At 43.0% G+C, this 24539-nt stretch overlaps 1 protein-coding gene across 1 annotated transcript in view; it reads left to right on the top strand.

Moving 5' to 3' along the window:
- Positions 1 to 24315, top strand: part of ERCC2 (ERCC excision repair 2, TFIIH core complex helicase subunit) — a gene marked incomplete at both ends in the record, with an annotated part of 34095 nt that extends 9780 nt beyond the window's left edge. Inside the window, 11 exons of the mRNA XM_033086771.1 lie at positions 27 to 123; positions 5180 to 5313; positions 7890 to 8058; positions 10103 to 10221; positions 12025 to 12094; positions 14566 to 14635; positions 15589 to 15690; positions 16862 to 16925; positions 18744 to 18865; positions 21153 to 21245; positions 24243 to 24315. Of these exons, the coding sequence (XP_032942662.1) occupies positions 27 to 123; positions 5180 to 5313; positions 7890 to 8058; positions 10103 to 10221; positions 12025 to 12094; positions 14566 to 14635; positions 15589 to 15690; positions 16862 to 16925; positions 18744 to 18865; positions 21153 to 21245; positions 24243 to 24315 (1113 nt within the window). The remainder of the gene's footprint in view (positions 1 to 26; positions 124 to 5179; positions 5314 to 7889; positions 8059 to 10102; positions 10222 to 12024; positions 12095 to 14565; positions 14636 to 15588; positions 15691 to 16861; positions 16926 to 18743; positions 18866 to 21152; positions 21246 to 24242) is intronic.
- Positions 24316 to 24539: the final 224 nt, after the last annotated feature.

The following is a 24539-nucleotide window of genomic DNA, read 5'->3' as shown; positions in this document are numbered from 1 at the left end:
GATTTGTGTCCCCAAACCGTCCCCAGATAACGTCTGCATCGAGGCCATGGGAGTGACCATCACGCGCCGGACGCTGGATCGGTGCCAGGCCAACGTGGCCACGCTGCAGAGCACGGTCCAGAGGTCAGGGGGGATTTTGGGGGGTCCTAAAAGGGGTTTGGGGGGTCCTAAAAGGGATTTTTGGGGTGCTCAAAGGAGTTTTGGGGTTCTAAAAGGGGTTTTTGGGGTTCTAAAAGGGATTTTTGGGGTGCTCAGGGTGAATTTGGGGTGCTCAGGGTGACTCAATCACTGCCAGGCCAACATGGCCACGCTGCAGAGCTCGGTCCAGAGGTCAGGGGGGGTTTTGGGGGGTCCTTGAGGGGGTTTTGGTGCTCTAAAAGGGATTTTTGGGGTGCTCAGAGGAGTTTTGGGGTTCCAAAAGGGGAATTTGGGGTGCTCAGGGACGCTGGATCGGTGCCAGGCCAACGTGGCCGCGCTGCAGAGCTCGGTCCAGAGGTCAGGGGGGAGTTCAAAAAGGGTCTGGGGGGTCCCAAAGGGGTTCTAAAAGAGATTTTTGGGGTTCTAAAAGGGGTTTGGGGGGTTCTAAAAGGGGTTTTGGGGTTCTAAAAGGGGTTTTGGGGTGCTCAGGGTGAATTTGGGGTGCTCAGGGTCACTCAATCGCTGCCAGGCCAACGTGGCCGCACTGCAGAGCTCGGTCCAGAGGTCAGGGGGGGTTCAAAAGGGATTTTTGGGGTTCTAAAAGGGGAATTTGGGGTTCTAAAAGGGGTTTGGGGGATTCTAAAAGAGATTTTTGGGGTGCTCAGAGGAGTTTTGGGGTTCTAAAAGGGGAATTTGGGGTGCTCAGGGTCACTCGAGCGCTGCGAGGCCAAGGTGGCCGCGCTGCAGAGCTCGGTCCAGAGGTCAGGGGGGTCTAAAAGGGATTTTTGGGGTTCTGAAAGGGATTTTTGGGGTTCTAAAAGGGATTTTTGGGGTTCTGAAAGGGGTTTTTGGGGTGCTCAAGGGGAATTTGGGGTGTTCAGGGTCAGTCACTCGAGCGCTGCCAGGCCAAGGTGGCCGCTCTGCAGAGCTCAGTCCAGAGGTCATGGGGGATTTTGGGGGGATTCTGGGGGGTCCTTGAAGAGTTTGAGGGGTTCTAAAAGGGATTTTTGGGGGTTTAAAAGGGATTTTAGGGGTTCTAAAAGGGATTTTTGGGGTTCTAAAAGGGGTTTTGGGGTTCTAAAAGGGGTTTTTGGGGTTCTAAAAGGGATTTTTGGGGTTCTAAAAGGGGAATTTGGGGTGTTCAGGGTCACTCAAGCACTGCCAGGCCAACGTGGCTGCGCTGCAGAGCTCGGTCCAGAGGTCAGGGGGGATCCAAAAGGGATTTTTGGGGTTGTAAAAGGGGTTTAGGAGATTCTAAAAGGGATTTTTGGGGGTTCTAAAAGGGGTTTTGGGGTTCTAAAAGGGATTTTTGGGGGGTTCTAAAAGGGATTTTTGGGGTGCTCAGGGTCACTCAACCACTGCCAGGCCAACGTGACCACGCTGCAGAGCTCGGTCCAGAGGTCAGGGGGGATTTTGGGGGGTTCAAAAGGGACTTTTGGGGTTCTAAAAGGGATTTTTGGGGTGCTCAGAGGAGTTTTGGGGTTCTAAAAGGGGAATTTGGGGTGCTCAGGGTGAATTTGGGGTGCTCAGGGTCACTCAACCACTGCCAGGCCAACGTGGCCGCGCTGCAGAGCTCGGTCCAGAGGTCAGGGGGGATTTTGGGGGTCCTAAAGGGGGAATTTGGGGTTCTAAAAGAGATTCTTGGGGTGCTCAGAGGAGTTTTGGAGTTCTAAAAGGGGTTTTGGGGTTCTAAAAGGGGTTTTTGGGGTGCTCAGGGGGAATTTGGGGTGCTCAGGGTCACTCAACCACTGCCAGGCCAACGTGGCCGCGCTGCAGAGCTCGGTCCAGAGGTCAGGGGGGCCCCAAAAGGGATTTTTGGGGGGGGTACTAAAAGGGGTTTTTGGGGTTCTGAAAGGGGTTTTTGGGGTGCTCAGAGGATTTTTGGGGTTCTAAAAGGGATTTTTGGGGTGCTCAGGGTGAATTTGGGGTGCTCATGGTCACTCAACCACTGCCAGGCCAACGTGGCCGCGCTGCAGAGCACGGTCCAGAGGTCAGGGGGGGATTTTGGGGGGTCCTTGAGGGGGTTTTGGTGCTCTAAAAGGGATTTTTGGGGTGCTCAGAGGAGTTTTGGGGTTCTAAAAGGGATTTTTGGGGTGCTCAGAGGAGTTTTGGGGTTCTAAAAGGGATTTTTGGGGTGCTCAAAGGGAATTTGGGGTGCTCAGGGTCACTCAACCACTGCCAGGCCAACGTGACCGCGCTGCAGAGCTCGGTCCAGAGGTCAGGGGGGCTCCAAAATGGGTTTTGATATTCTAAAAGGGATTTTTGGGGGGTCCTTGAAGGGTTTGGGGGGATTTAAAAGGGATTTTTGGGGTTCTCAAAGGGGTTTTTGGGATGCTCAGGGTGAATTTGGGGTGCTCAGGGTCACTCAATCACTGCCAGGCCAACGTGGCCGCGCTGCAGAGCTCGGTCCAGAGGTCAGGGGGGATTCTGGGGGGTCCTAAAGGGGGAATTTGGGATTCTAAAAGGGGTTTTTGGGGTGCTCAGAGGAGTTTTGGGGTTCTAAAAGGGATTTTTGGGGTTCTAAAAGGGGAATTTGGGGTGCTCAGGGTCACTCAAGCACTACCAGGCCAACGTGGCCGCGCTGCAGAGCTCGGGGCAGAGGTCAGGGGAGCTCCAAAAGGGATTTTGGGGGTTCTAAAAGGGGTTTTTGGGGTTCTAAAAGGGGTTTTTGGGGTGCTCAGAGGAGTTTTGGGGTTCTAAAAGGGGAATTTGGGGTGCTCAGGGTGAATTTGGGGTGCTCAGGGTCACTCAATCACTGCCAGGCGAACGTGGCCGCACTGCAGAGCTCGGTCCAGAGGTCAGGGAGGGATTTTGGGGGGTCCTAAAGGGGTTTGGGGGATTCTAAAAGGGGTTTTGGGGTTCTCAAAGGGATTTTTGGGGTTCTAAAAGGGGTTTTTGGGGTTCTAAAAGGGGAATTTGGGGTGCTCAGGGGGAATTTGGGGTGCTCAGGGTCACTCAACCACTGCCAGGCCAAGGTGGCCGCGCTGCAGAGCTCGGTCCAGAGGTCAGGGGGGCTCCAAAAGGGATTTTTGGGGTTCTGAAAGGGGAATTTGGGGTTCTGAAAGGGGTTTTTGGGGTGCTCAGGGTGAATTTGGGGGGTCTAGAAAGGGTTTGGGGAGTCCTAAGGGGTTGCCAGGGAGGTTTTGGTTCTCCAGAAAGGGTTTGGGGGAAGCCCTTGAAGGATTTTGGGGTTCCAGAGGGGATTTTGGGGTTCCAGAGGGGATTTTGGGGTTCCAGAGGGGATCCCTGGCTGGTTTGGGGGGATTCTCAGGGAGGTTTTGGGGTTCCAGAAGGTTTGTGGGTTTCTAAAAGGGGTTTGGGGGCTCCAAAATGGATTTGGGGGGGCTGTGGGGTGGATTTTGGGGATCCCAGGGATCGTTTTAGGATCCCAGGGATGATTTTGGGATCCATTTCAGGATCAGGGACACGGATTCCTGGTGCCTGGTGCAGGGGCTGTGGGGTGGATTCTGGGATCCCAGGGATGGATTTTGGGGTTTTTTTGGGATCCCAGGGATGGATTTTGGGGGTTTGGGGATCCCAGGGATGGATTTTGGGGGTTTTGGGATCCCAGGGATGGATCTTGGGGTTTTTAGGATCCCAGGGATCATTTTTGGGATCCATTTCAGGATCAAGGAGACGGATTCGCGGCGCCTGGTGCAGGGGCTGTGGGGTGGATTCTGGGATTGGTTTTGGGGTGGGTTTGGGGTTTTTGGGGATCCCAGGGATGGATTTTGGGTCTCAGGGATCATTTTTGGGGTCTCAGGGATCATTTCTGGGGTCCCAGGGATGGATTTTGGGGTTTTTAGGACCCAGGGATGGATTTGGGATCCATTTCAGGATCAAGGACACAGATTCCTGGTGCCTGGTGCAGGGGCTGAGGGGTGGATTCTGGGATTGGTTTTGGGGTGGATTTTGGGGTTTTTTGGGATCCCAGGGATGGATTTTGGGGTTTTTAGGATCCCAGGGATGATTTTTGGGATCCATTTCAGGATCAAGGACACGGATTCCCAACGCCTGGTGCAGGGGCTGTGGGGTGGATTTGGGGTGGATTTTAGGATCCCAGGGATGGATTTTGGGGTTTCTGGGATCCCAGGGATGGATTTTGGGGTTTTTAGGATCCCAGGGATCATTTTGGGATCCCAGGGATGATTTTTGGGATCCATTTCAGGATCAAGGACGTGGATTCCTGGTGCAGGGGCTGTGGGGTGGATTTGGGGGTCCCAGGGATGGATTTTGGGGTCTCAGGGATCATTTCTGGGATCTCAGGGATGAATTTTGGGGTCCCAGGGATGGATTTTGGGATTTTTAGGATCCCAGGGATCATTTTGGGATCCATTTCAGGATCAAGGACACAGATTCCTGGTGCAGGGGCTGTGGGGTGGATTCTGGGATCCCAGGGATGGATTTGGGGTTTTTGGGATCCCAGGGATGGATTTTGGAATTTTTAGGAACCCAGGGATGATTTCTGGGATCCCAGGGATGATTTTGGGATCCATTTCAGGATCAAGGACACGGATTCCAACACCTGGTGCAGGGGCTGTGGGGTGGATTTGGGATGGATTCTGGGGGTCCCAAGGATGGATTTTGGGATTTTTGGGATCCCAGGGATCATTTTTGGGATCCCAGGGATGATTTTGGGATCCATTTCAGGATCGAGCACTGGATTCCTGGTGCCTGGTGCAGGGGCTGTGGGGTGGATTCTGGGATTGGTTTTGGGCTGGATTTTGGGGTTTCTGGGATCCCAGGGATGGATTTTGGGGTTTTTAGGATCCCAGGGATCATTTTTGGGATCCATTTCAGGATCAAGGACGTGGATTCCTGGTGCAGGGGCTGTGGGGTGGATTTGGGGTGGATTTTGGGATTCCAGGGATGGATTTTGGGATTTTTGGGATCCATTTCAGGATCAAGGAGACGGATTCGCGGCGCCTGGCGGACAAGTACCGGCGCCTGGTGCAGGGGCTGGGGGGTGGATTCTGGGATTGGTTTTGGGGTGGATTTGGGATTTTTGGGATCCCAGGGATGATTTTGGGATCCATTTCAGGATCAAGGAGACGGATTCGCGGCGCCTGGCGGACGAGTACCGGCGCCTGGTGCAGGGGCTGCGCGAGGCCGGCGCCGCCCGCGACTCCGACCTGTTCCTGGGGAATCCCGTCCTGCCCGACGAGATCCTGCAGGGTGGGATCCACTGGGATCTGATGGGATCCACTGGAATCAGCTGGGAACCAGGGAACCCCAAAAAAACCTCAAAATTCACCCCAAAGTTCTCAGGATTCCCCCAGAGTCCCAGAATTTGTGTGTGTGTGTGGTCTGGGATCCACTGGGATCTACTGGGAGCCACTGGGATCTGCTGGGGTCCAGGGAACCCCAAAAACCCTCAGAATTCACCCCAGAATTCTCAGGATTCCCCCAAAGTCACAGAAAAAATTGGGGGGGAGGTGTCTGGGATCCACTGGGATCTACTGGGGTCCTCTGGGATCTGATGGGATCCACTAGGGTCACGTGGGATCTGCTGGGGTCAAGAGAACCCCAAAACCCCTCAGAATTCACCCCAGAGTTCTCAGGATTCCCCCAGAGTCACAAAATTGAGGGGTGTGTGGTCTGGGATCCACTGGGATCTGATGGGATCCACTGGGATCAAGGGAACCCCAAAGCCCCTCTAAATTCACCCCAAAATTCTCAGGATTCCCCTAAAGTCACAGAAAAATTTGGGGGGGAATTGTTTGGGATCTGGTGGGATCTACTGGGGTGGAGAGAGCCCCAAAAAACCTCAAAATTCACCCCAGAATTCTCAGGATTTCCCCCCAAATTCAACCCAGAAGTCCCAGGGAGATTTTTTGGGGTCTGGGATCCGTCAGGATCTGCTGGGATCTGCTGGGGTTGAGGGAACCCCAAAAAACTCAAAATTCACCCCAAAATCCTCAGGATTCCCCCCCAAAATTCAGCCCAAAAGTCTCAGGGAGATTTTTTGGGGTCTGGGATCCATCAGGATCCATTGGGATCTGATGGGATCTTCTGGAAAAAAACTCAAAATTCACCCCAGAATTCTCAGGATTTCCCCCCAAAATTCAACCCAAAAGTCCCAGGAAGATTTTTTGGGGTCTGGGATCCATCAGGATCCACTGGGATCTGCTGGGGTCGAGGGAACCCCAAAAAAACTCAAAATTCACCCCAGAATTCTCAGGATTCCCCCCAAAATTCAGCCCAGAAGTCCCAGGAAGATTTTTTGGGGGTCTGGGATCCACTGGGATCTGCTGGGGTCCTCTGGGATCTGCTGGGGTCAAGGGAACCCCAAAACCCCTCAAAATTCACCCCAGAATTCTCAGGATTCCCCCCAAAATTCAGCCCAGAAGTCCCAGGAAGATTTTTTGGGGTCTGGGATCCATCAGGATCTGCTGGGATCCACTGGGGTCCTCTGGGATCCACTGGGATCTGCTGGGGTCCAGGGAACCCCAAAAACCCCTCAGAATTCACCCCAAACTTCTCAGGATTCCCCCAAAGTCACAGAATTTGTGTGTGTGTGTGGTCTGGGATCTACTGGGATCTGCTGGGATCCAGTGGGGTCAAGGGAACCCCAAAATCCCTAAAAATTCACCCCAGAATTCTCAGGATTCCCCCAAAGTCACAGAAAAAATTGGGGGGGAGGTGTCTGGGATCTGATGGGATCCACTGGGATCCATCAGGATCTGCTGGGATCTGCTGGGGTCCAGGGAACCCCAAAACCCCTCAAAATTCACCCCAGAGTTCTCAGAATTCCCCCAAAGTTACTGAAAAATTTGGGGGGGAGGTGTCTGGGATCCACTGGGATCTGATGGGATCCAGTGGGGTCAAGAGAACCCCAAAACCCCTCGAAATTCACCCCAGAATCCTCAGGATTCCCCCCCAAAATTCAACCCAAAAGTCCCAGGGAGATTTTTGGGGGTCTGGGATCCATCAGGATCCACTGGGATCTGCTGGGGTTGAGGGAACCCCAAAAAAACTCAAAATTCACCCCAGAATTCTCAGGATTTCCCCTCAAAATTCAGCCCAAAAGTCCCGGGGAGATTTTTTGGGGTCTGGGATCCACTGGGATCCACTGGGGTCCTCTGGGATCTGCTGGGATCTACTGGGGTCAAGGGAACCCCAAAAAAATCAAAATTCACCCCAGAATCCTCAGGATTTCCCCCCAAAATTCAGCCCAAAAGTCTCAGGGAGATTTTTTGGGGTCTGGGATCTGCTGGGGGTGAGGGAACCCTCAGGGGTTTTGGGGTTCCCATGGATTTTGGGGCTGGATTTTTGGGGTTCCCCATGGATTTTGAGATGATTTTAGGATTGTTTTGGGGTTCCCCATTAATTTTTTTCCCAATTTTCAGAGGCAGTCCCAGGCAGTATCCGCACTGCTGAGCACTCTGTGGGGTTCCCATGGATTTTGGGGTTTCTTTATCAATTTTAATCGGGATTTTTGGGGTTCCCCATGGATTTTGGGGTTTCTGTATCAATTTTAATCGGGATTTTTGGGGTTCCCCATGGATTTTGGGGTTTCTGTATCGATTTCAGTCGGGATTTTTGGGGTTCCCCATTAATTTTGGGGTTCCCCTGACCCTGTTTTTTCCCATTTTTCCCCATTTTCAGAGGCAGTCCCAGGCAGTATCCGCACAGCCGAGCACTTTGTGGGGTTCCCATGGATTTGGGGGTTTCTGTATCAATTTTAATCCGGATTTTTGGGGTTCCCCATGGATTTTTGGGTACATTTTTCCCATTTTTCCCCATCCCAGAGGCAGTCCCAGGCAGTATCCGCACAGCTGAGCACTTTGTGGGGTTCCTTCGCCGTTTGGTCGAGCATCTCCGGGCTCAGCTCCGGGGACCCCGAGTGCAGCAACTGAGCCCCCCAGCGTTCCTGAGAGAGCTCAGGGAGAAGGTCTGCATCGACAGGAAACCCCTCAGGTCAGTTTGGGACCCCAAAAAACGGGTTAGAACCCCAAAAATGGGGTTGGGACCCCCCAAAGAACCCCCCAGCGTTCCTGAGAGAGCTGAGGGAGAAGGTCTGCATCGACAGGAAACCCCTCAGGTACTGGGAACCCAAAAAATGGGATTGGGACCTCAAAAAATGGGGATAGAACCCAAAAAAATGGGTTCAGGAGCCAAAAAATGGGGTTGGGACCCCGAAAATGGGGTTAGAGCCCCAAAAATAGGATTGGGACCCCAAAAAATGGGGATGGAACTCCAAAAAATGGGATTGAGAGCCAAAAAAATGGGGTTAGAGACCCAAAAAATGGGATTGGGACCCCAAAAATGGGGATAGAACCCAAAAAATGGGATTTGGAGTCAAAAAAATGGGACTGGGATCCCCCAAAGAGCCCCCCAGCGTTCCTGGGAGAGCTCAGGGGGAGGGGCTGCAATGACAGGAAACCACTCAGGTCAGTTTGGGACCCCAAAAAATGGGCTTAGAGCCCCAAAAAATGGGGATAGAACCCCAGAAAATGGGATTGGGATCCCAAAAAATGGGATTGGGAGCCCCCAAAGAGCCCCCCAGCGTTCCTGAGAGAGCTCAGGGAGAGGGGCTGCATCGACTGAAAACCACTCAGGTACTGACATCCCAAAAAAATGGGTTTGGGACCCCAAAAAATGGGGATAGAACCCCAAAAATGGGGATAGAACCCCAAAAAATGGGTTCAGGATCCAAAAAATGGGGTTAGAACCCCAAAAAATGGGGATTGGGACCCCAAAAAATGGGATTGGGACCCCTAAAAATGAGATTGGGACCCCAAAAATGGGGTTAGAACCCCAAAAATGGGATTGGGACTCCAAAAAATGGGTTCAGGATCCAAAAAAATGGGATTGAGAACCCCCAAAATAGGGTTGAGAGCACAAAAAATGGATTGGGGACTCAGAAATGGGGGGTCCTGGGGGCTTTTTGGGGTCCCTGAGTTGATTTTTGGGGTCCCTGAGTTGATTTTTGGGGTCCCTGAATTCATTTTTGGGGTCCCTGAGTTGATTTTTGGGGTCCCTGAATTCATTTTTGGGGTCCCTGAGTTGATTTTTGGGGTCCCTGGGTTCATTTTTGGGGTCCCTGAGGTGATTTTTGGGGTCGCTGAGTTGGGTTTTGGGGTCCTTGAATTAATTTTTAGGGTCTCTCAATTCATTTTTAGGGTCCCTGAGTTCATTTTTGGGGTGGATTTTGGGATTTTTGGGGTCCCTGAGGTGATTTTTGGGGTACCTGAGTTCATTTTTGGGGTGGATTTTGGGGTTTTTGGGGTCCCTGAGTTCATTTTTGGGGTCCCTGTGTTGGTTTTTAGGGTCCCTGGGTTCATTTCTGGGGTGGATTTTGGGGTTTTTGGGGTTCCTGGGGGTGTTTTTGGGGGTTTTTTGGGTGGTTTTTTGGGGTTTTTGGGGTCCCTGAGTTGATTTTTGGGGTCCCTGAGTTCATTTTTGGGGTCCCTGAGTTGATTTCTGGGGTCCCTGAGTTGATTTTTGGGGTCCCTGAGTTCATTTTTGGGGTGGATTTTGGGGTTTTTGGGGTCCCTGGGGTGGTTTTTGGGGTTTTTTGGGTGGTTTTTTTGGGTTTTTGGGGTCCCTGAGTTCATTTTTGGGGTCCCTGAATTCATTTTTGGGATCCCTGAGGTGTTTTTTGGGGTCCCTGAGTTGATTTTTTACCCCCTGGGTTCTGTGCCGAGCGCCTGCACTCCCTGCTCCGCACCCTGGGTGGATTTGGGGTCCCTGGATGGATTTTTGGGGTTTTTTGGGTGGTTTTGGGGTTTTTTGGGTGGTTTTTTGGGGTTTTTGAGGTCCCTGAGTTGATTTTTGGGGTCCTTGAACCCCAATTTTGCCCCCCAGGTTCTGTGCCGAGCGCCTGCACTCCCTGCTCCGCACCCTGGGTGGATTTGGGGGTTCCTGGGCTGGTTTTTGGGGTTCCTGGGGTGGTTTTTGGGGGTTTTTGGGGTCCCTGAGTTGATTTTTGAGGTCCCTGAGTTGATTTTTTGCCCCCCAGGTTCTGTGCCGAGCGCCTGCACTCCCTGCTCCGCACTCTCGCCCTCCCCGACGTCGCCGATTTCTCTCCCATCACCCTCGTGGCCAATTTCGCCACCTTGGTCAGCACCTACAGCAAAGGTGAGACCTAAAAACCCCCAAAATAACCCCAAAAATAATCCCAAAATTCACCTCAAAATATCCAAAAAAATCCCCACAAAATTCACCTCAAAATTCACCCCAAAAATCCCAAAAATCTCCCTCAAAATACCCCAAAAATCCCAAAATTCATCTCAAAATACCCCTGAACCTTGGTCAGCACCTACAGCAAAGGTGAGAGCAAAAATCACCGAAATTTACCTCAAAAATAATCCCAAAATTCACCCCAAAATATCCAAAAAACTCCCCACAAAATTCATCTCAAAATTCGCCCCAAAAATCCCAAAAATCTTCCCCAAAATAGCCCAAAAATCCCAAAAATAACCCCAAAATTCACCTCAAAATACCCCAAAAAATCCCCACAAAATTCACTTCAAAATTCACCCCAAAAACCCCAAAATCTCCCTCAAAATACCCCAAAAATCCCAAAATTCACCCCAAAAATAATCCCAAAATTCACCCCAAAAATCACCCCAAAAATACCAAAATTCACCCCAAAATTCACCCCAAAAATCCTCAAAATCCCCCCAAAAATCCCAAAATTCACCCCAAAATAATCCCAAATTTTACCCCAAAATTCACCCCAAAAATCCCAAAATTCACCCCAAAATTCACCCCAAAATTCAACCCAAAATACCCCTGAACCCTGGTCAGCACCTACAGCAAAGGTGAGAGCAAAAATCACCAAAATTTACCTCAAAAATCACCCCAAAATTCACCCCAAATAACCCAAAAAATCCCCACAAAATTCACCTCAAAATTCACCCCAAAAACCCCAAAAATCTCCCCCAAAATACCCCAAAAATCCCAAAATTCACCCCAAAATTCAACCCAAAAAGCCTCAAATTCACCCCAAAAATCTCAAAATTCAACCCAAAATTTACCCCAAAAATCCTCCCAAAATTCACCTCAAAATTCACCCCAAAAACCCCAAAATCTCCCTCAAAATACCCCAAAAATCCCAAAATTTACCCCAAAATTCAACCCAAAACAACCCCAAAATTCACCCAAAAAAATCCCAAAATTCACCCCAAAATTCACCCCAAAATAACCCTGAACCTTGGTCAGCACCTACAGCAAAGGTGAGAGCAAAAATCACCAAAATTTACCTCAAAAATCACCCCAAAATTCACCTCAAAATAACCCAAAAAATCCCCACAAAATTCACCCCAAAATTCACCCCAAAAATCCCAAAAATCTCCCTCAAAATCCATCCCAAAAATCCCCAAATTCACCCCAAAATTCAGCCCAAAAATCCCCAAATTCACCTCAAAATTCAGCCCAAAAATCACCAAATTCACCCCAAAATTCACCCCAAAAATCCCAAAATTCACCCCAAAATTCACCCCCAAAAATCCCAAAATTCACCCCAAAATTCACCCCAAAATTCACCCAAAAAAATCCCAAAAATCACCCCAAAAAATCCCAAAATTCACCTCAAAATTCACCCCAAAAACCCCCAAAAATCTCCCCCAAAATACCCCAAAAAAATCCCCCTAAAATTCACCCAAAAAATCCCAAAAATCCCCCCAAAATTCACCCCAAAAATCCTAAAAATTCAGCCCAAAAATCCCAAAATTCACCCCAAAAATCCCCAAAATTTACCCAAAAAAATCCCAAAATTCACCCCAAAAATCCCAAAATTCACCCCAAAACAACCAAAAATCCTTCATAACCTCCCCTAATCCCCCCAAAAATCCCAAATCCCCCCCAAAAAAATCCAAATTCCCCAAATTTCCCCAAAATTTCCCCAAATTCCCAAATTCCCAAATTTCCCCATCCCAGGTTTCACAATCATCATGGAGCCGTTTGACGATCGCACCCCGAGCATCTCCAACCCCGTGCTGCACTTCAGGTGGGGACATTGGGGACATCTGGGGACATTTGGGGACATTTTTGGGGTTTGGGATTTTTTGGATTTTTTTGGGATTTTTTTGGGATTTTTTGGGGATTTTTTTGGATTTTTTAGGAATTTTTTGGGGATTTTTTGAATTTTTTTTTATTTTTTGGGGGATTTTTTGGGGATGTTTTTGGGATTTTTTGGGGATTTTTTTTTGGAATTTTTTGGGATGTTTTTTGGATGTTTTGGAATTTTTTGGGGATTTTTTTGGGATTTTTTGGGATTTTTTTGGGATTTTTTGGGATTTTTTGGGGATTTTTTGGGGATTTTTTGGGATTTTTTTGGGGATTTTTTGGGATTTTTTGGGATTTTTTTGGGATTTTTTTGGGATTTTTTGGGATTTTTTGGGATTTTTTGGGGATTTTTTGGGGATTTTTTTGGGATTTTTTGGGGATTTTTTTTGGATTTTTTGAGGATTTTTTTTATTTTTTGGGATTTTTTTGGGGATTTTTTGGGGATTTTTTGGGGATTTTTTTGGGATTTTTTAGGGATTTTTTTGGGATTTTTTGAGGATTTTTTTGGAAATTTTTTTGAATTTTTGCGAATTTTTTTGGGGATTTTTTGGAATTTTTTGGGGATTTTTTTGGATTTTTTTGGGGATTTTTTGGGGGATTTTTCTGGAAATTTTTTGGGGATTTTTCTGGAATTTTTTTGGGATTATTTGGGGATTTTTTTGGGGATTTTTTGGAATTTTTGGGGGATTTTTTTGGATTTTTTTGGAATTTTTTGGGGATTTTTTGGGGATTTTTTGGGGATTTTTTGGGGATTTTTTTTGATTTCTTGGAATTTTTTTGGGATTTTTGGGGATTTTTTGGGATTTTTTGGGGATTTTTTGGGGATTTTTTGGAATTTTTTGGGGATTTTTTTTGGGATTTTTTTTTATTTTTTGGGATTTTTTTGGGGATTTTTCGGGATTTTTTGGGGATTTTTTGGGGATTTTTGGGGATTTTTTTGGGTTTTTTTGGGGATTTTTTGGGGATTTTTTGGGGATTTTTTTGGGGATTTTTTGGGGATTTCTGGGATTTTTTTGGGGATTTTTTTGGGATTTTTTGGGATTTTTTGGGGATTTTTTTGGGATTTTTTTTTTATTTTTTGGACTTTTTTTTATTTTTTTGGAAATATTTTTGAATTTTTTGAGGATTTTTCTGGGGGGATTTTTGATTTTTTGAAGGGATTTTGGGGGAGGATTTGGGGATTTTGGTTTTTTTTTTGGGGGGGGGATTTTTGGATTTTTTTGAAGGGATTTTGGGGCATATTTGATTTTTTCTTTCTTTTTGGAGTGGATTTTGGGGGATTTTTGTTTTATTTTATTTTAAGGAATTTTGGGGCATTTTTGGGTTTTTTGGAAGGGATTTTGGGGCATTTTTTGGTTTTATTTTTGTTTTTTGGAGGGGATTTTGGGGGATTTTTGTTTTATTTTTTTTAAGGGATTTTGGGACATTTTGGGGTTTTATTTTTTTTTTTTTGGATATTTTTGTTTTATTTATTTTTTAAGGGATTTTGGGACATATTGATTGGGTTTTTTTGAGGGGATTTTTTATTTTTTTGATTTTTTGAAGAGATTTTGGGGCATTTTTTAGGTTTTATTTTTATTTTTTTGGAGGGGATTTTTTGTTTTATTTATCTTTTAAGGGATTTTGGGGCATTTTTGTTTTTTTCTTTTTTTTGGAGGGGATTTTTGTTTTATTTTTTTGATTTTTTGAAGGGATTTTGTGGCATTTTTGGGTTTTATTTTTATTTTTTGGAGGAGATTTTTGTTTTATTTATTTTTAAGTTATTTTAGGACATTTTGATTGGGGTTTTTTTTGAGGGGATTTTTTGTTTTATTTTTTTGATTTTTTGAAGGGATTTTGGGGCATTTTTTGGGTTTTATTTTTATTTTTTTGGAGAGGATTTTGGGGTTTTTTTTGTTTTATTTATTTTTTAAAGTATTTTGGGACATTTTGATTGGGTTTTTTTGAGGGGATTTTTTGTTTTATTTTTTTTTGAGGGGATGTTTTGTTTTATTTTTTGATTTTTGAAGGGATTTTGGGATATTTTTGAGTTTTATTTTTATTTTTTGGAGGAGATTTTTGTTTTATTTATTTTTAAGCTATTTTAGGACATTTTGATTGGGGTTTTTTTTGAGGGGATTTTTTGTTTTATTTTTTTGATTTTTTTAAGGAATTTTGGGATATTTTTTGGTTTTATTTTTATTTTTTTGAAGGAGATTTTTGTTTTATTTATTTTTTAAGCTATTTTAGAACATTTTGAGGTTTTTTTTGAAGGTTTTGAGGCGATTTTGGGTTTTTTTGGGTGGGGATTTTGGTGTTTTTGGAGGATTTTGGAGTGGCTGAGCCCCTCTGGGACCCCCAAAAATCCCCAAAATTCCCAAAAAATCCAAAAAATTCCCAAAAATTCCCAAAAAAATCCAAATTTCCCCCCAGTTGTTTGGACGCCTCCATCGCCATCCGGCCGGTGTTCGACAGGTTCCAGTCAGTGATCATCACCTCGGGGGTGAGGGAAAAACACCCCAAAAACAACCCAGAAACACCCCAAAAACAGCCCAAAAATAACCCAGAAACACCCAAAAAATATCCCAAAGTCAGCCCAAAAATATCCCCAAAATAGCCCTAAAATATCCCAAAATCAGCCCAAAATCAACCCTAAAATATCCCCAAAATAGCCCTAAAATATCCCAAAAATATCCCCAAAACAGCCCAAAAATATCCTGAAAATTCCTCAAAAATATCCCCCAAATAGCCCTAAAATATCCCTTAAATATTCTCAAAATGTCATTAAAATATCATTAAAAAATCCTCAAAATATCCCCCAAAAATACCTCAAAACCACCCCAAAAATACCTCAAAATCAGCCCAAAAATATCCCCAAAATAACCCTAAAATATCCCTGAAATATTCTCAAAATATCATTAAAATAACATTAAAAAGTCCCCAAAAAATCCCCCAAAAAATCCCTAAAAATATTCCAAAAATATCCCAAAAACACCCTAAAAATATCCCAAAAATATCCCAAAATCAACCCAAAAATATCCCGAAATTAACGCAAAAATATCCCAAAAAATCGTGAAAATATTCCCAAAATGGCCCCAAAATATCTTAAAAATACCCCAAAAATGGCATTAAAATGTCCCCAAAAATCCCAAAAAAATCCCAAAATATTTCTAGGACCCCTCCCCAAAATCCCTGAGACCACAAAACCCCTCCCAGGATCCCCCAAAATCTCCCCAAAAAATCCTTAAGACCCCCCAGGACCCCCCAAAATCCCCCTGGGACCCCCCAGGACCCCCCAAAAAATCCTTATGACCCCCCTGGGACCCCCAAAATCCCCCCAAAATCCCTGAGACCCCCCCCCCCAGGACCCCTCAAAATCCCCCAAATCTCCCCCAGGACCCCCCAAATCCCCTCCCCCACCCCTGACCCCCCCTTGTTTCCCCTCCCCCCCCCCAGACTTTGTCCCCCCTGGAGTTTTACCCCAAGATTTTGGGGTTCAGCCCCGTTACCATGGCAACCTTCAGCATGACCCTGGCCAGGAGCTGCATCTGCCCCATGGTGAGGGGGGGAGGGGGGTTTGGGGGGGTCCTGGGGGGATTTGAGGGGGATTTTGGGGGGGTTTGGGGGTCCTGGGGGAATTTTGGGGGGTCCTGGGGGGATTTTGGGGGGATTTTGGGGGGGTTTAGGGGTCCTGGGGGGGGATTTTGGGGGTCCTGGGGTAATTTGGGGGCTCCTGGGGGGGGTCTCAGGGATTTTTGGGGGGATTTTGGGGCATCCTGGAGGGATTGGGGGGGATTTTGGGGCTCCTGGAGGGGTCTCTGGGATTTTTGGGGGTCCTGGAATGGAATTTGGGGGGTCCTGAGGGGGTCTCTGGAATTTTTTGGGGGGATTCTGGGGGTCCTGGGAGGATTCTGGGGGTCCTGGGGGGGGGTCTCAGGGATTTTTGGGGGGTCCTGGGGGGTCCCAGATGGGACTGGGGGGAATTTGGGGGTCCTGGGGGGGATTGAGGGGTCCTGAGGGGGTCTTAAGGATTTTTTGGGGGGATTTTGGGGGGTCCTGGGGGGAATTTGGGGGGTCCCAGAGGGGTCCTGGGGGAATTTGGGGGAATTTGGGGGGTCCTGGGGGGGTCTCTGGAATTTTTTGGGGTCCCAGGGTTATTTGAGGGGGGGTCCCAGGTAAATTTGGGGAAGGGTCTCAGGGATATTTTTGGGGGTCTCAGGGATATTTTGGAATCCAAGGTTAATTTGGGGAGGGGTCCCAGGGTTATTTTGGGGTCCCAGGTTAATTTGGGGAGGGGTCTCAGGGACATTTTGGAATCCCAGGATAATTTGGGGAGGGGTCCCAGGATTATTTTGGAATCCCAGATTAATTTGGGGAGAGGTCTCAGGGTTATTTTGGGCTCCCAGCTTAATTTGGGGAGGGGTCCCAGATTTATTTCGGTGTCCCAGGTTAATTTGGGGAGGGGTCTCAGGAATAATTTGGGGTCCCAGGGACATTTTGGTGTCCCAGTTTAATTTGGGGAGGGGTCCCAGGTTTATTTTGGGGTCCCAGGTTATTTTGGGCTCCCAGGTTAATTTGGGGAGGGGTCCCAGGGATATTTTGGGCTCCCAGGTTTTTTTGGGCTCCCAGGTTAATTTGGGGTGGGGTCTCAGGGACATTTTGGAATCCCAGGTTAATTTGGGGAGGGGTCTTTGGGTCCCTTTTTCACTTTTTGTTTTTTCCCCCCCAGATCGTGGGCAGGGGCAACGACCAGGTGGCCATGAGCTCCAAATTCGAGACCCGCGAGGACATCGGTGGGGAGGGGGAAATTCGGGGGGAATTCGGGGGGTTTGGGGTCTTTGGGATTTTTTTTGGGTTTTTTAGGATTTTTTAGGATTTTTATTTGATTTTTTTTGGGATTTTTTGGGGGTTTTTTTGGATTTTTTGGGGATTTTTTAGGGATTTTTTGGAATTTTTTTGGGATTTTTTTGGGATTTTTTGGGGATTTTTTGGGATTTTTTGGGGATTTTTTGGGGATTTTTTTGGATTTTTTGGGGATTTTTTAGGGGATTTTTTTGGGATTTTTTGGGATTTTTTTGGGGATTTTTGGGGGATTTTTTAGGGGTTTTTTTGGATTTTTTGGGGATTTTTTTGGGATTGTTTAGGGATTTTTTAGGATTTTTTGGGGATTTTTTTGGGATTTTTTTGGGGATTTTTTGGGGATTTTTTGGGATTTTTTTGGGGATTTTTTGGGATTTTTTTGGGGGATTTTTTGGGGATTTTTTGGGATTTTTTTTGGGGATTTTTTGGGGGATTTTTTGGGATTTTTTTTGGGATTTTTTTGGGTATTTTTTGGGGGATTTTTTAGGATTTTTATTTGAATTTTTTGGGATTTTTTGGGGTTTTTTAGGGATTTTTTGGGGATTTTTTAGGGATTTTTTGGGGATTTTTTGGGATTTTTTAGGGGATTTTTTGAGGGTTTTTTTGGGATTTTTTGGGGTTTTTTGGGGGATTTTTTGGGATTTTTTTAGGATTTTTATTTGAATTTTTTTGTAATTTTTTGGGGTTTTTTAGGGATTTTTTGGGATTTTTTGGGATTTTTTTGAGATTTTTTGGGATTTTTTTTGAGATTTTTTAGGGGATTTTTTGGGATTTTTTTGGGATTTTTTGGGATTTTTTTGGGATTTTTTAGGGATTTTTTTGGGATATTTTAGGATTTTTTTAAAATTTTTCTTAAATTTTTTGGGTTTTTTTGTGATTTTTTGGGCGATTTTTGGGGTTTTTTTAGGAATTGTTGGGGGGTTTTTGGGAATTTTTCGTGTGTTTTGGGGGGATTTGGGTTATTTGGGGTTTGGGATTTTTTGGGGATTTTTTGGGATTTTTTTGGGATTTTTTTTTGGATTTTTTGGGATTTTTTTGGATTTTTTAGGGATTTTTTTGGGATTTTTTAGGGATTTTTTTTGGGATTTTTTAGGGATTTTTTTGGATTTTTTTTGGATTTTTTAGGGATTTTTTTGGGATTTTTTAGGGATTTTTTTGGGATTTTTTTTGGATTTTTTAGGGATTTTTTTGGGATTTTTTGGGATTTTTTTGGGATTTTTTTGGGCAATTTTTGGGCTTTTTTTCAGAATTTTGGGGGGAATTTTTGGGATTTTTTGGGATTTTTTTGGGGATTTTTTAGGGATTTTTTGGGAATTTTTTTTTATTTTTTTGGGAATTTCTCGTGTATTTTGGGGGATTTGGGATTTTTTAGGATTTGGGGTTTTATTGGAATTTTTATGGGACTTTTTTTAATTTTTGGGGTTTTTTTTGGTTTTTTTTTTCATTTTTTTGGATTTTTTTGTGGGATTTTTGTGGGGATTTCTTTGGGATTTTTTGTCTGAATAAATTTGTGATTTTCTGAAAGCCCCAATAACCCCAAATTAACCCCAAAATGTCCCCAAATTTTCCAGCTGTGCTCAGGAATTATTGGAGGTTTTTAAAGGGATTTTTGGGGATTTTTTTGCGATTATTTTGCATTTTTTTTATTTTTCGAGCGATTTTCACTGGGTTTTTTGTGGGATTTTTTGTCTTAATAAATTTGTGATTTTCTGAAAACCCCAATAACCCCAAAATCTCCCCAAATTTTCCAGCTGTGGTGAGGAATTACGGGCAGCTGCTGCTGGAGCTCTCGGCCGTGGTCCCCGACGGCCTCGTGGCTTTTTTCACCAGCTACGTTTACCTGGAGAGCACGGTGGCCTCGTGGTACGAGCAGGTGGGACCCCAAAAATATCCTAGAATATCCTAAAATCCTCAGAGTTCTAAAATCAGATTAAAATCAAAAAAAACCCCATCAAAATCCCCCCCAAAATAGCCAAAAAAACCTCAAAAATACCCTAAAAATACAAAAAATATCTCAAATATTCCTCAAAATATCCTGAAATATTTCCAGAAAATACAGAGACACCAAATCCCCACAAAAATACCCAAAAAATCCCCAAAAATCCCCAAAAAATATCCAAAAAAAATCCTAAAAATACCCAAAAATATCTCAAAAATCTCACCTGGGCCTGGAGAGCCTCGTGGTACGAGCAGGTGGGACCCCAAAAATATCCTGAAATATCCTAAAATATCCTAAAATATCCTAAAGATACCCTAAAATCCTCAGAGTTCTAAAATCAGATTAAAATAAAAAAAACCCCATCAAAATCCCCCCAAAAATAGCCAAAAAAACCTCAAAAATGCCCTAAAAATACAAAAAATATCTCAAATATTCCTCAAAATATCCTGAAATATTTCCAGAAAATACAGAGACACCAAATCCCCACAAAAATCCCTAAAAATCCCCAAAAAATACCCAAAAAATATCTCAAAAAATATCCAAAAATATCCCAAAATTACCTGAAATATATCCTAAAAATCCCCCCCAAAATTCCCTCAAAAAACTCTAAAAATATCTCAGAATATCCTGAAATATTTCCAGAAAATACAGAGACACCAAATCCCCACAAAAATCCCTAAAAACCTGGTGAAAATCCCTCCAAAAATCTCAAAAATACCCAAAAAATTCCCCAAAAAAGTCCTAGAAATACCCAAAAAACCTCAAAAATACTCTAAAAATATCGCAAAATATCCAAAAAATATTCCCAAATATTCTGAAATATTTCCAGGACACACAGAGACACCAAAACCCCAAAAAAATCCCCAAAACCCTGGTGAAAATCCCAAAAAAAATTCCCAAAAAACCTCAAAAATACCCAAAAAATTCCTAAAAAAATTCCTAAAAATACCCAAAAATACCTCAAAAAATACCCCAAAAAATTCCTAAAAAAACCCAAAAATATCTCAAAAAAATCCCAAAAATCTCACCTGGGCCTGGAGAGCCTCGTGGTATGAGCAGGTGGGACCCCTAAAAATATCCTAAAATATTCTAAAATATCCTAAAATATTTCCAGACAATATAGAGGCATCAAATCCCCACAAAAATCCCCAAAAAAACCCCAAAAATACCCCAAAAAACCTCAAAAATATCCAAAAAATATCCCAAAATATCACAAAATTACCTCAAAATATCCTGAAATATTTCCAGAAAATACAGAGATACCAAAACCCAAAAAAAATCCCCCAAAACCTGGTGAAAATCCAAACAAAAATTCCAAAAAAAGCCCAAAAATACCCAAAAAATTCCCAAAAAAATTCCTAAAAATACCCAAAAACTTCCCAAAAAAACCCAAAAAAATCCCCAAAAAACCAAAAAAACCCCCAAAAACTCCCCCAAAATTCCCTCCAGGACCCGCAAAAAACCCCAAAATTTTAATTCTGACCCCAAATTTTTATTCTGAACCCCAAATTTCCCTCCCAGGGGATCCTGGGGAACAAACAAGACTCAAAAATCCCCAAAAAAACCCAAAAAAATCCCCAAAAAACCCAAAATTCCCTCCAAAATTTCTTCCAGGACCCCCAAAAAATCCCAAAAATTTTAATTCTGACCCCAAATTTTAATTCTGACCCCAAATTTCTCCCCAGGGGATCCTGGAGAACATCCAGAGGAACAAATGAGACCCAAAAAACCAAAAAAACCAAAAAAAATCCCCAAAAAACCAAAAAAAATCCCAAAAACTCCCCAAAATTCCCTCTAGGACCCCAAAAAACCCCAAAAATTTTAATTCTGACCCCAAATTTTAATTCTGACCCCAAATTTCCCTCCCAGGGGATCCTGGGGAACAAACAAGACTCAAAAATCCCCAAAAAAACCCAAAAAAATCCCCCAAAAATCCCAAAAATTCCCCAAAATTCCTTCCAGGACCCCCCAAAAAACCCAAAAATCCCCAAAAATTTTAATTCTGAACCCCAAATTTTTATTCTGACCCCAAATTTCTCCCCAGGGGATCCTGGAGAACATCCAGAAGAACAAATGAGACCCAAAAAACCCAAAAATCAAAAAAAATTCCCCTAAAAAACCCCAAAATTCCTTCCAGGACCCCCCAAAAAACCAAAAAAAATCCCCCCAAATTTTAATTCTGACCCCAAATTTTAATTCTGACCCCAAATTTTCCTCCCAGGGCATCCTGGAGAACATCCAGAGGAACAAACTTCTCTTCATCGAGACCCAGGACGGCGCCGAGACCAGCGTGGCCCTGGAGAAATATCAGGAGGTAAAAATGTCCTAAAAATGTCCTGAAAATGTCCTAAAAATATCCTAAAAAATGTCCTAAAAATGTCCTGAAAATGTCCTAAAAATATCCTAAAAATATCTTAAAAATCGCCCCAAAAATGTCCTAAAAATATCCTAAAAATGTCCTAAAATATCCTGAAAATATCCCAAAAATATCCTAAAAATATCCTAAAAATATCCCAAAAATATCCTAAAAATATCCTAAAAATATCCCAAAAATATCCTAAAAATATCCTAAAAATATCCTAAAAACATCCTAAAAATGTCCTAAAAATATCCTAAAAATATCCTAAAAATGTCCTAAAAATATCCTAAAAAATGTCCTAAAAATGTCCTAAAAATGTCCCCAAAATGTCCTAAAAATATCCCAAAAATGTCCTAAAAATATTCTAAAAATGTCCCCAAAATATCCTAAAAATATCCCAAAAATATCCTAAAAATATCCTAAAAATATCCCCAAAAATGTCCTAAAAATGTCCTAAAAGTATCCTAAAAATGTCCTAAAAATGTCCTAAAAATATCCTAAAAATATCCCAAAAATATCCTAAATATATCCTAGAAATATCCTAAGAATAGCTCAAAATATCCCCAAAAATGTCCTGAAAATGTCCCCAAAAATATCCTAAAAATATCCTAAAAATATCTCAAAATGTCCCCAAAAATATCCTAAAAATATCCTAAAAATATCCCAAAATATCCCCCAAAAATATCCTGAAATATCACAAAATATCCTAAAAATATCCCAAAAAATCCCCAAAAAATCCCCAAAAAAATCCCCAAAAAAATCCCCGAAAAATAAAAAAATATCCCCCAAAAAATAAAAAAAAAACCCAAAAAAAAATCCCCCAAAAATGTAAGAAAATCCAAAAATATTCAAAAAAATCCCCAAAAATTCACAAAGAACTCCCAAAAAATCCCCCAAAAAACCAAAAAAATCCCCCAAAAATCAAAAAAAAATCCCAAAAAATCCCAAAAAAATCCCCCAAAAATCCCCAAAAATCTCCAAAACAATCAAAAAAAAATCCCCAAAAAATCCCAAAAAATCCCCCCAAAAAATCCCCCAAAAATCCCCAAAAAATCCCAAAAAAATCCCCAAAAATTCGCCAAAAAAATCCCAAAAAAATTCCAAAAAAATCCCCCCAAAAAATCCCCCCAAAAAATCCCCAAAAAATCCCCAAAAAGTCCCCAAAATATCCCAAAAAATCCCAAAAAATTCTCAAAATATCCCCCAAAAATCCCCCAAAATCCCCCAAAAAAAGTCAAAAAAAATTTTTAAAAATCCCAAAAAATCCCAAAAAATCCAAAAAAAATCCCAAAAAATCCCCCAAAAAATCCCAAAAAAATCCCCAAAAAATCCCCCAAAAATCCCAAAAAAATTTTAAAAAATCCCCCAAAAACCTGCAAAAAATCCCAAAAAATCCCTAAAAATTCCCAAAAAATCCTAAAAAATCCCAAAAAATCCCCAAAAAATCCTAAAAAATCCCCAAAAATCTCAAAAAAATCCCAAAAAAATCCCCCAAAAAATCCCAAAAATCCCAAAAAAATCCAAAAAAATCCCAAAAAAATCCCAAAAAAATCCCCAAAAAATCCCTCCATAAATCCAAAAAAAAATCCCCCAAAAAATCCCTCAAAAATCCCCAAAAAATCCCAAAATAACCCCAAAAAAATCCCAAAAAAAATTTTAAAAAATCCCAAAAAATCCCCCAAAAATCTGCAAAAAATCCCCAAAAATCCCCAAAAAAATCCCAAAATATCCCAAAAAAAATCCCCAAAAAATCTGCAAAAAATCCAAAAAAAATCCCAAAAAATCCTGAAAAAGATCCCCCAAAAATCCCAAAAAAATCCAAAAAAAATCCCAAAAAATCCCCCAAAAAATCCCAAAAAATCCCCAAAAAATCCTAAAAAATCCCCCAAAAATGCCCCAAAAATCCCCAAAAAATCCCAAAAAATCCCCAAAAAAATCCCCAAAAATCACAAAAAAATCCCCAAAAAAATCCCCCAAAAATCCCCCAAAAAAAGTCAAAAAAAATTTTTAAAAATCCCAAAAATTGGCCAAAAAATCCCAAAAAATCCCAAAATAAACCCAAAAAAATCCCAAAAAAATCCCAAAAAATCCCCAAAAATCTACAAAAAATCCCAAAAAAATCCCCCAAATAATCCCAAAAAAATCCCAAAAAAATCCCCAAAAAAATCCCAAAAAATCCAAAAAAAATCCAAAAAAATCCCCCAAAAAATCCCCAAAAAATCCCAAAAAATCCCCAAAAAAATCCCCAAAAAATAAAAAAAATCCCAAAAAAATCCCAAAAAAATCCCCCAAAAAATCCCAAAAAATCCCAAAAAAATACCAAAAAAAGCCAAAAAAAACCCCAAAAAATCCGCAATAAATCCCCAAAAATCCCAAAAAAAATCCCTAAAAAATCCCTCAAAAATACGCCAAAAAATCAAAAAAAATCCCCAAAAAATCCCAAATAAATCCCCAAAAGCCCCCAAAAAATCCCAAAAAAATCCCCCAAAAAATCCCCAAAAAATCTCCCAAAAAATCTCCCAAAAAATCCAAAAAAATCCCTAAAAATCCCTAAAAATCCCCCAAAAAGTCCCTAAAAAATCCCCCAAAAAATCCCAAAAAAATCCCAAAAAATCCAAAAAAAAATCCAAAAAAATCCCAAAAAAATCCCAAAAAAAATCCCCAAAAATCACAAAAAAATCCCCACAAAATCCGCAAAAAATCCCCAAAAAATCCCCAAAAAATCCCCAAAAAAAAGTCAAAAAAAATTTTTAAATATCCCAAAAATTCGCCAAAAAATCCCTAAAAATCCCAAAATAAACCCAAAATAAACCCCAAAAAAAATCCCAAAAATCCCCAAAAGCCCCCAAAAAATCCTCAAAAAATCCCAAAAAAATCCCAAAAAAAATCCCCAAAAAATCCCCAAAATCCCCACTCCCCCTGCCCGTATTTTTAACCCCTTGTGTCCCGCAGGCGTGCGAGAACGGCCGCGGGGCCGTGCTGCTCTCGGTGGCGCGAGGAAAAGTCTCCGAGGGAATCGACTTCGGTGCGGCTGGGGGGTTGGGATTTTGGGGGGATTTATTGGGGATTTTTTGGGGATTTTTTGGGATTTATTTGGGATTTTTTGGGATTTTTTGGGATTTTTTAGGGATTTATTTGGGATTTTTTGGGGATTTTTTTGGGATTTATTTGGGATTTATTTGGGATTTATTTGGGATTTTTTGAGGATTTTTTGGGGAATTTTTTGGGATTTTTTGGGGATTTTTTGGG

The sequence above is a fragment of the Catharus ustulatus genome, unplaced genomic scaffold (assembly GCF_009819885.2).
Source record: "Catharus ustulatus isolate bCatUst1 unplaced genomic scaffold, bCatUst1.pri.v2 scaffold_137_arrow_ctg1, whole genome shotgun sequence".
NCBI classification, from domain to species: domain Eukaryota; kingdom Metazoa; phylum Chordata; class Aves; order Passeriformes; family Turdidae; genus Catharus; species Catharus ustulatus.
Note: the sequence above shows the minus strand (reverse complement) of the source record. Positions and strands in the feature narration are given on the sequence as shown.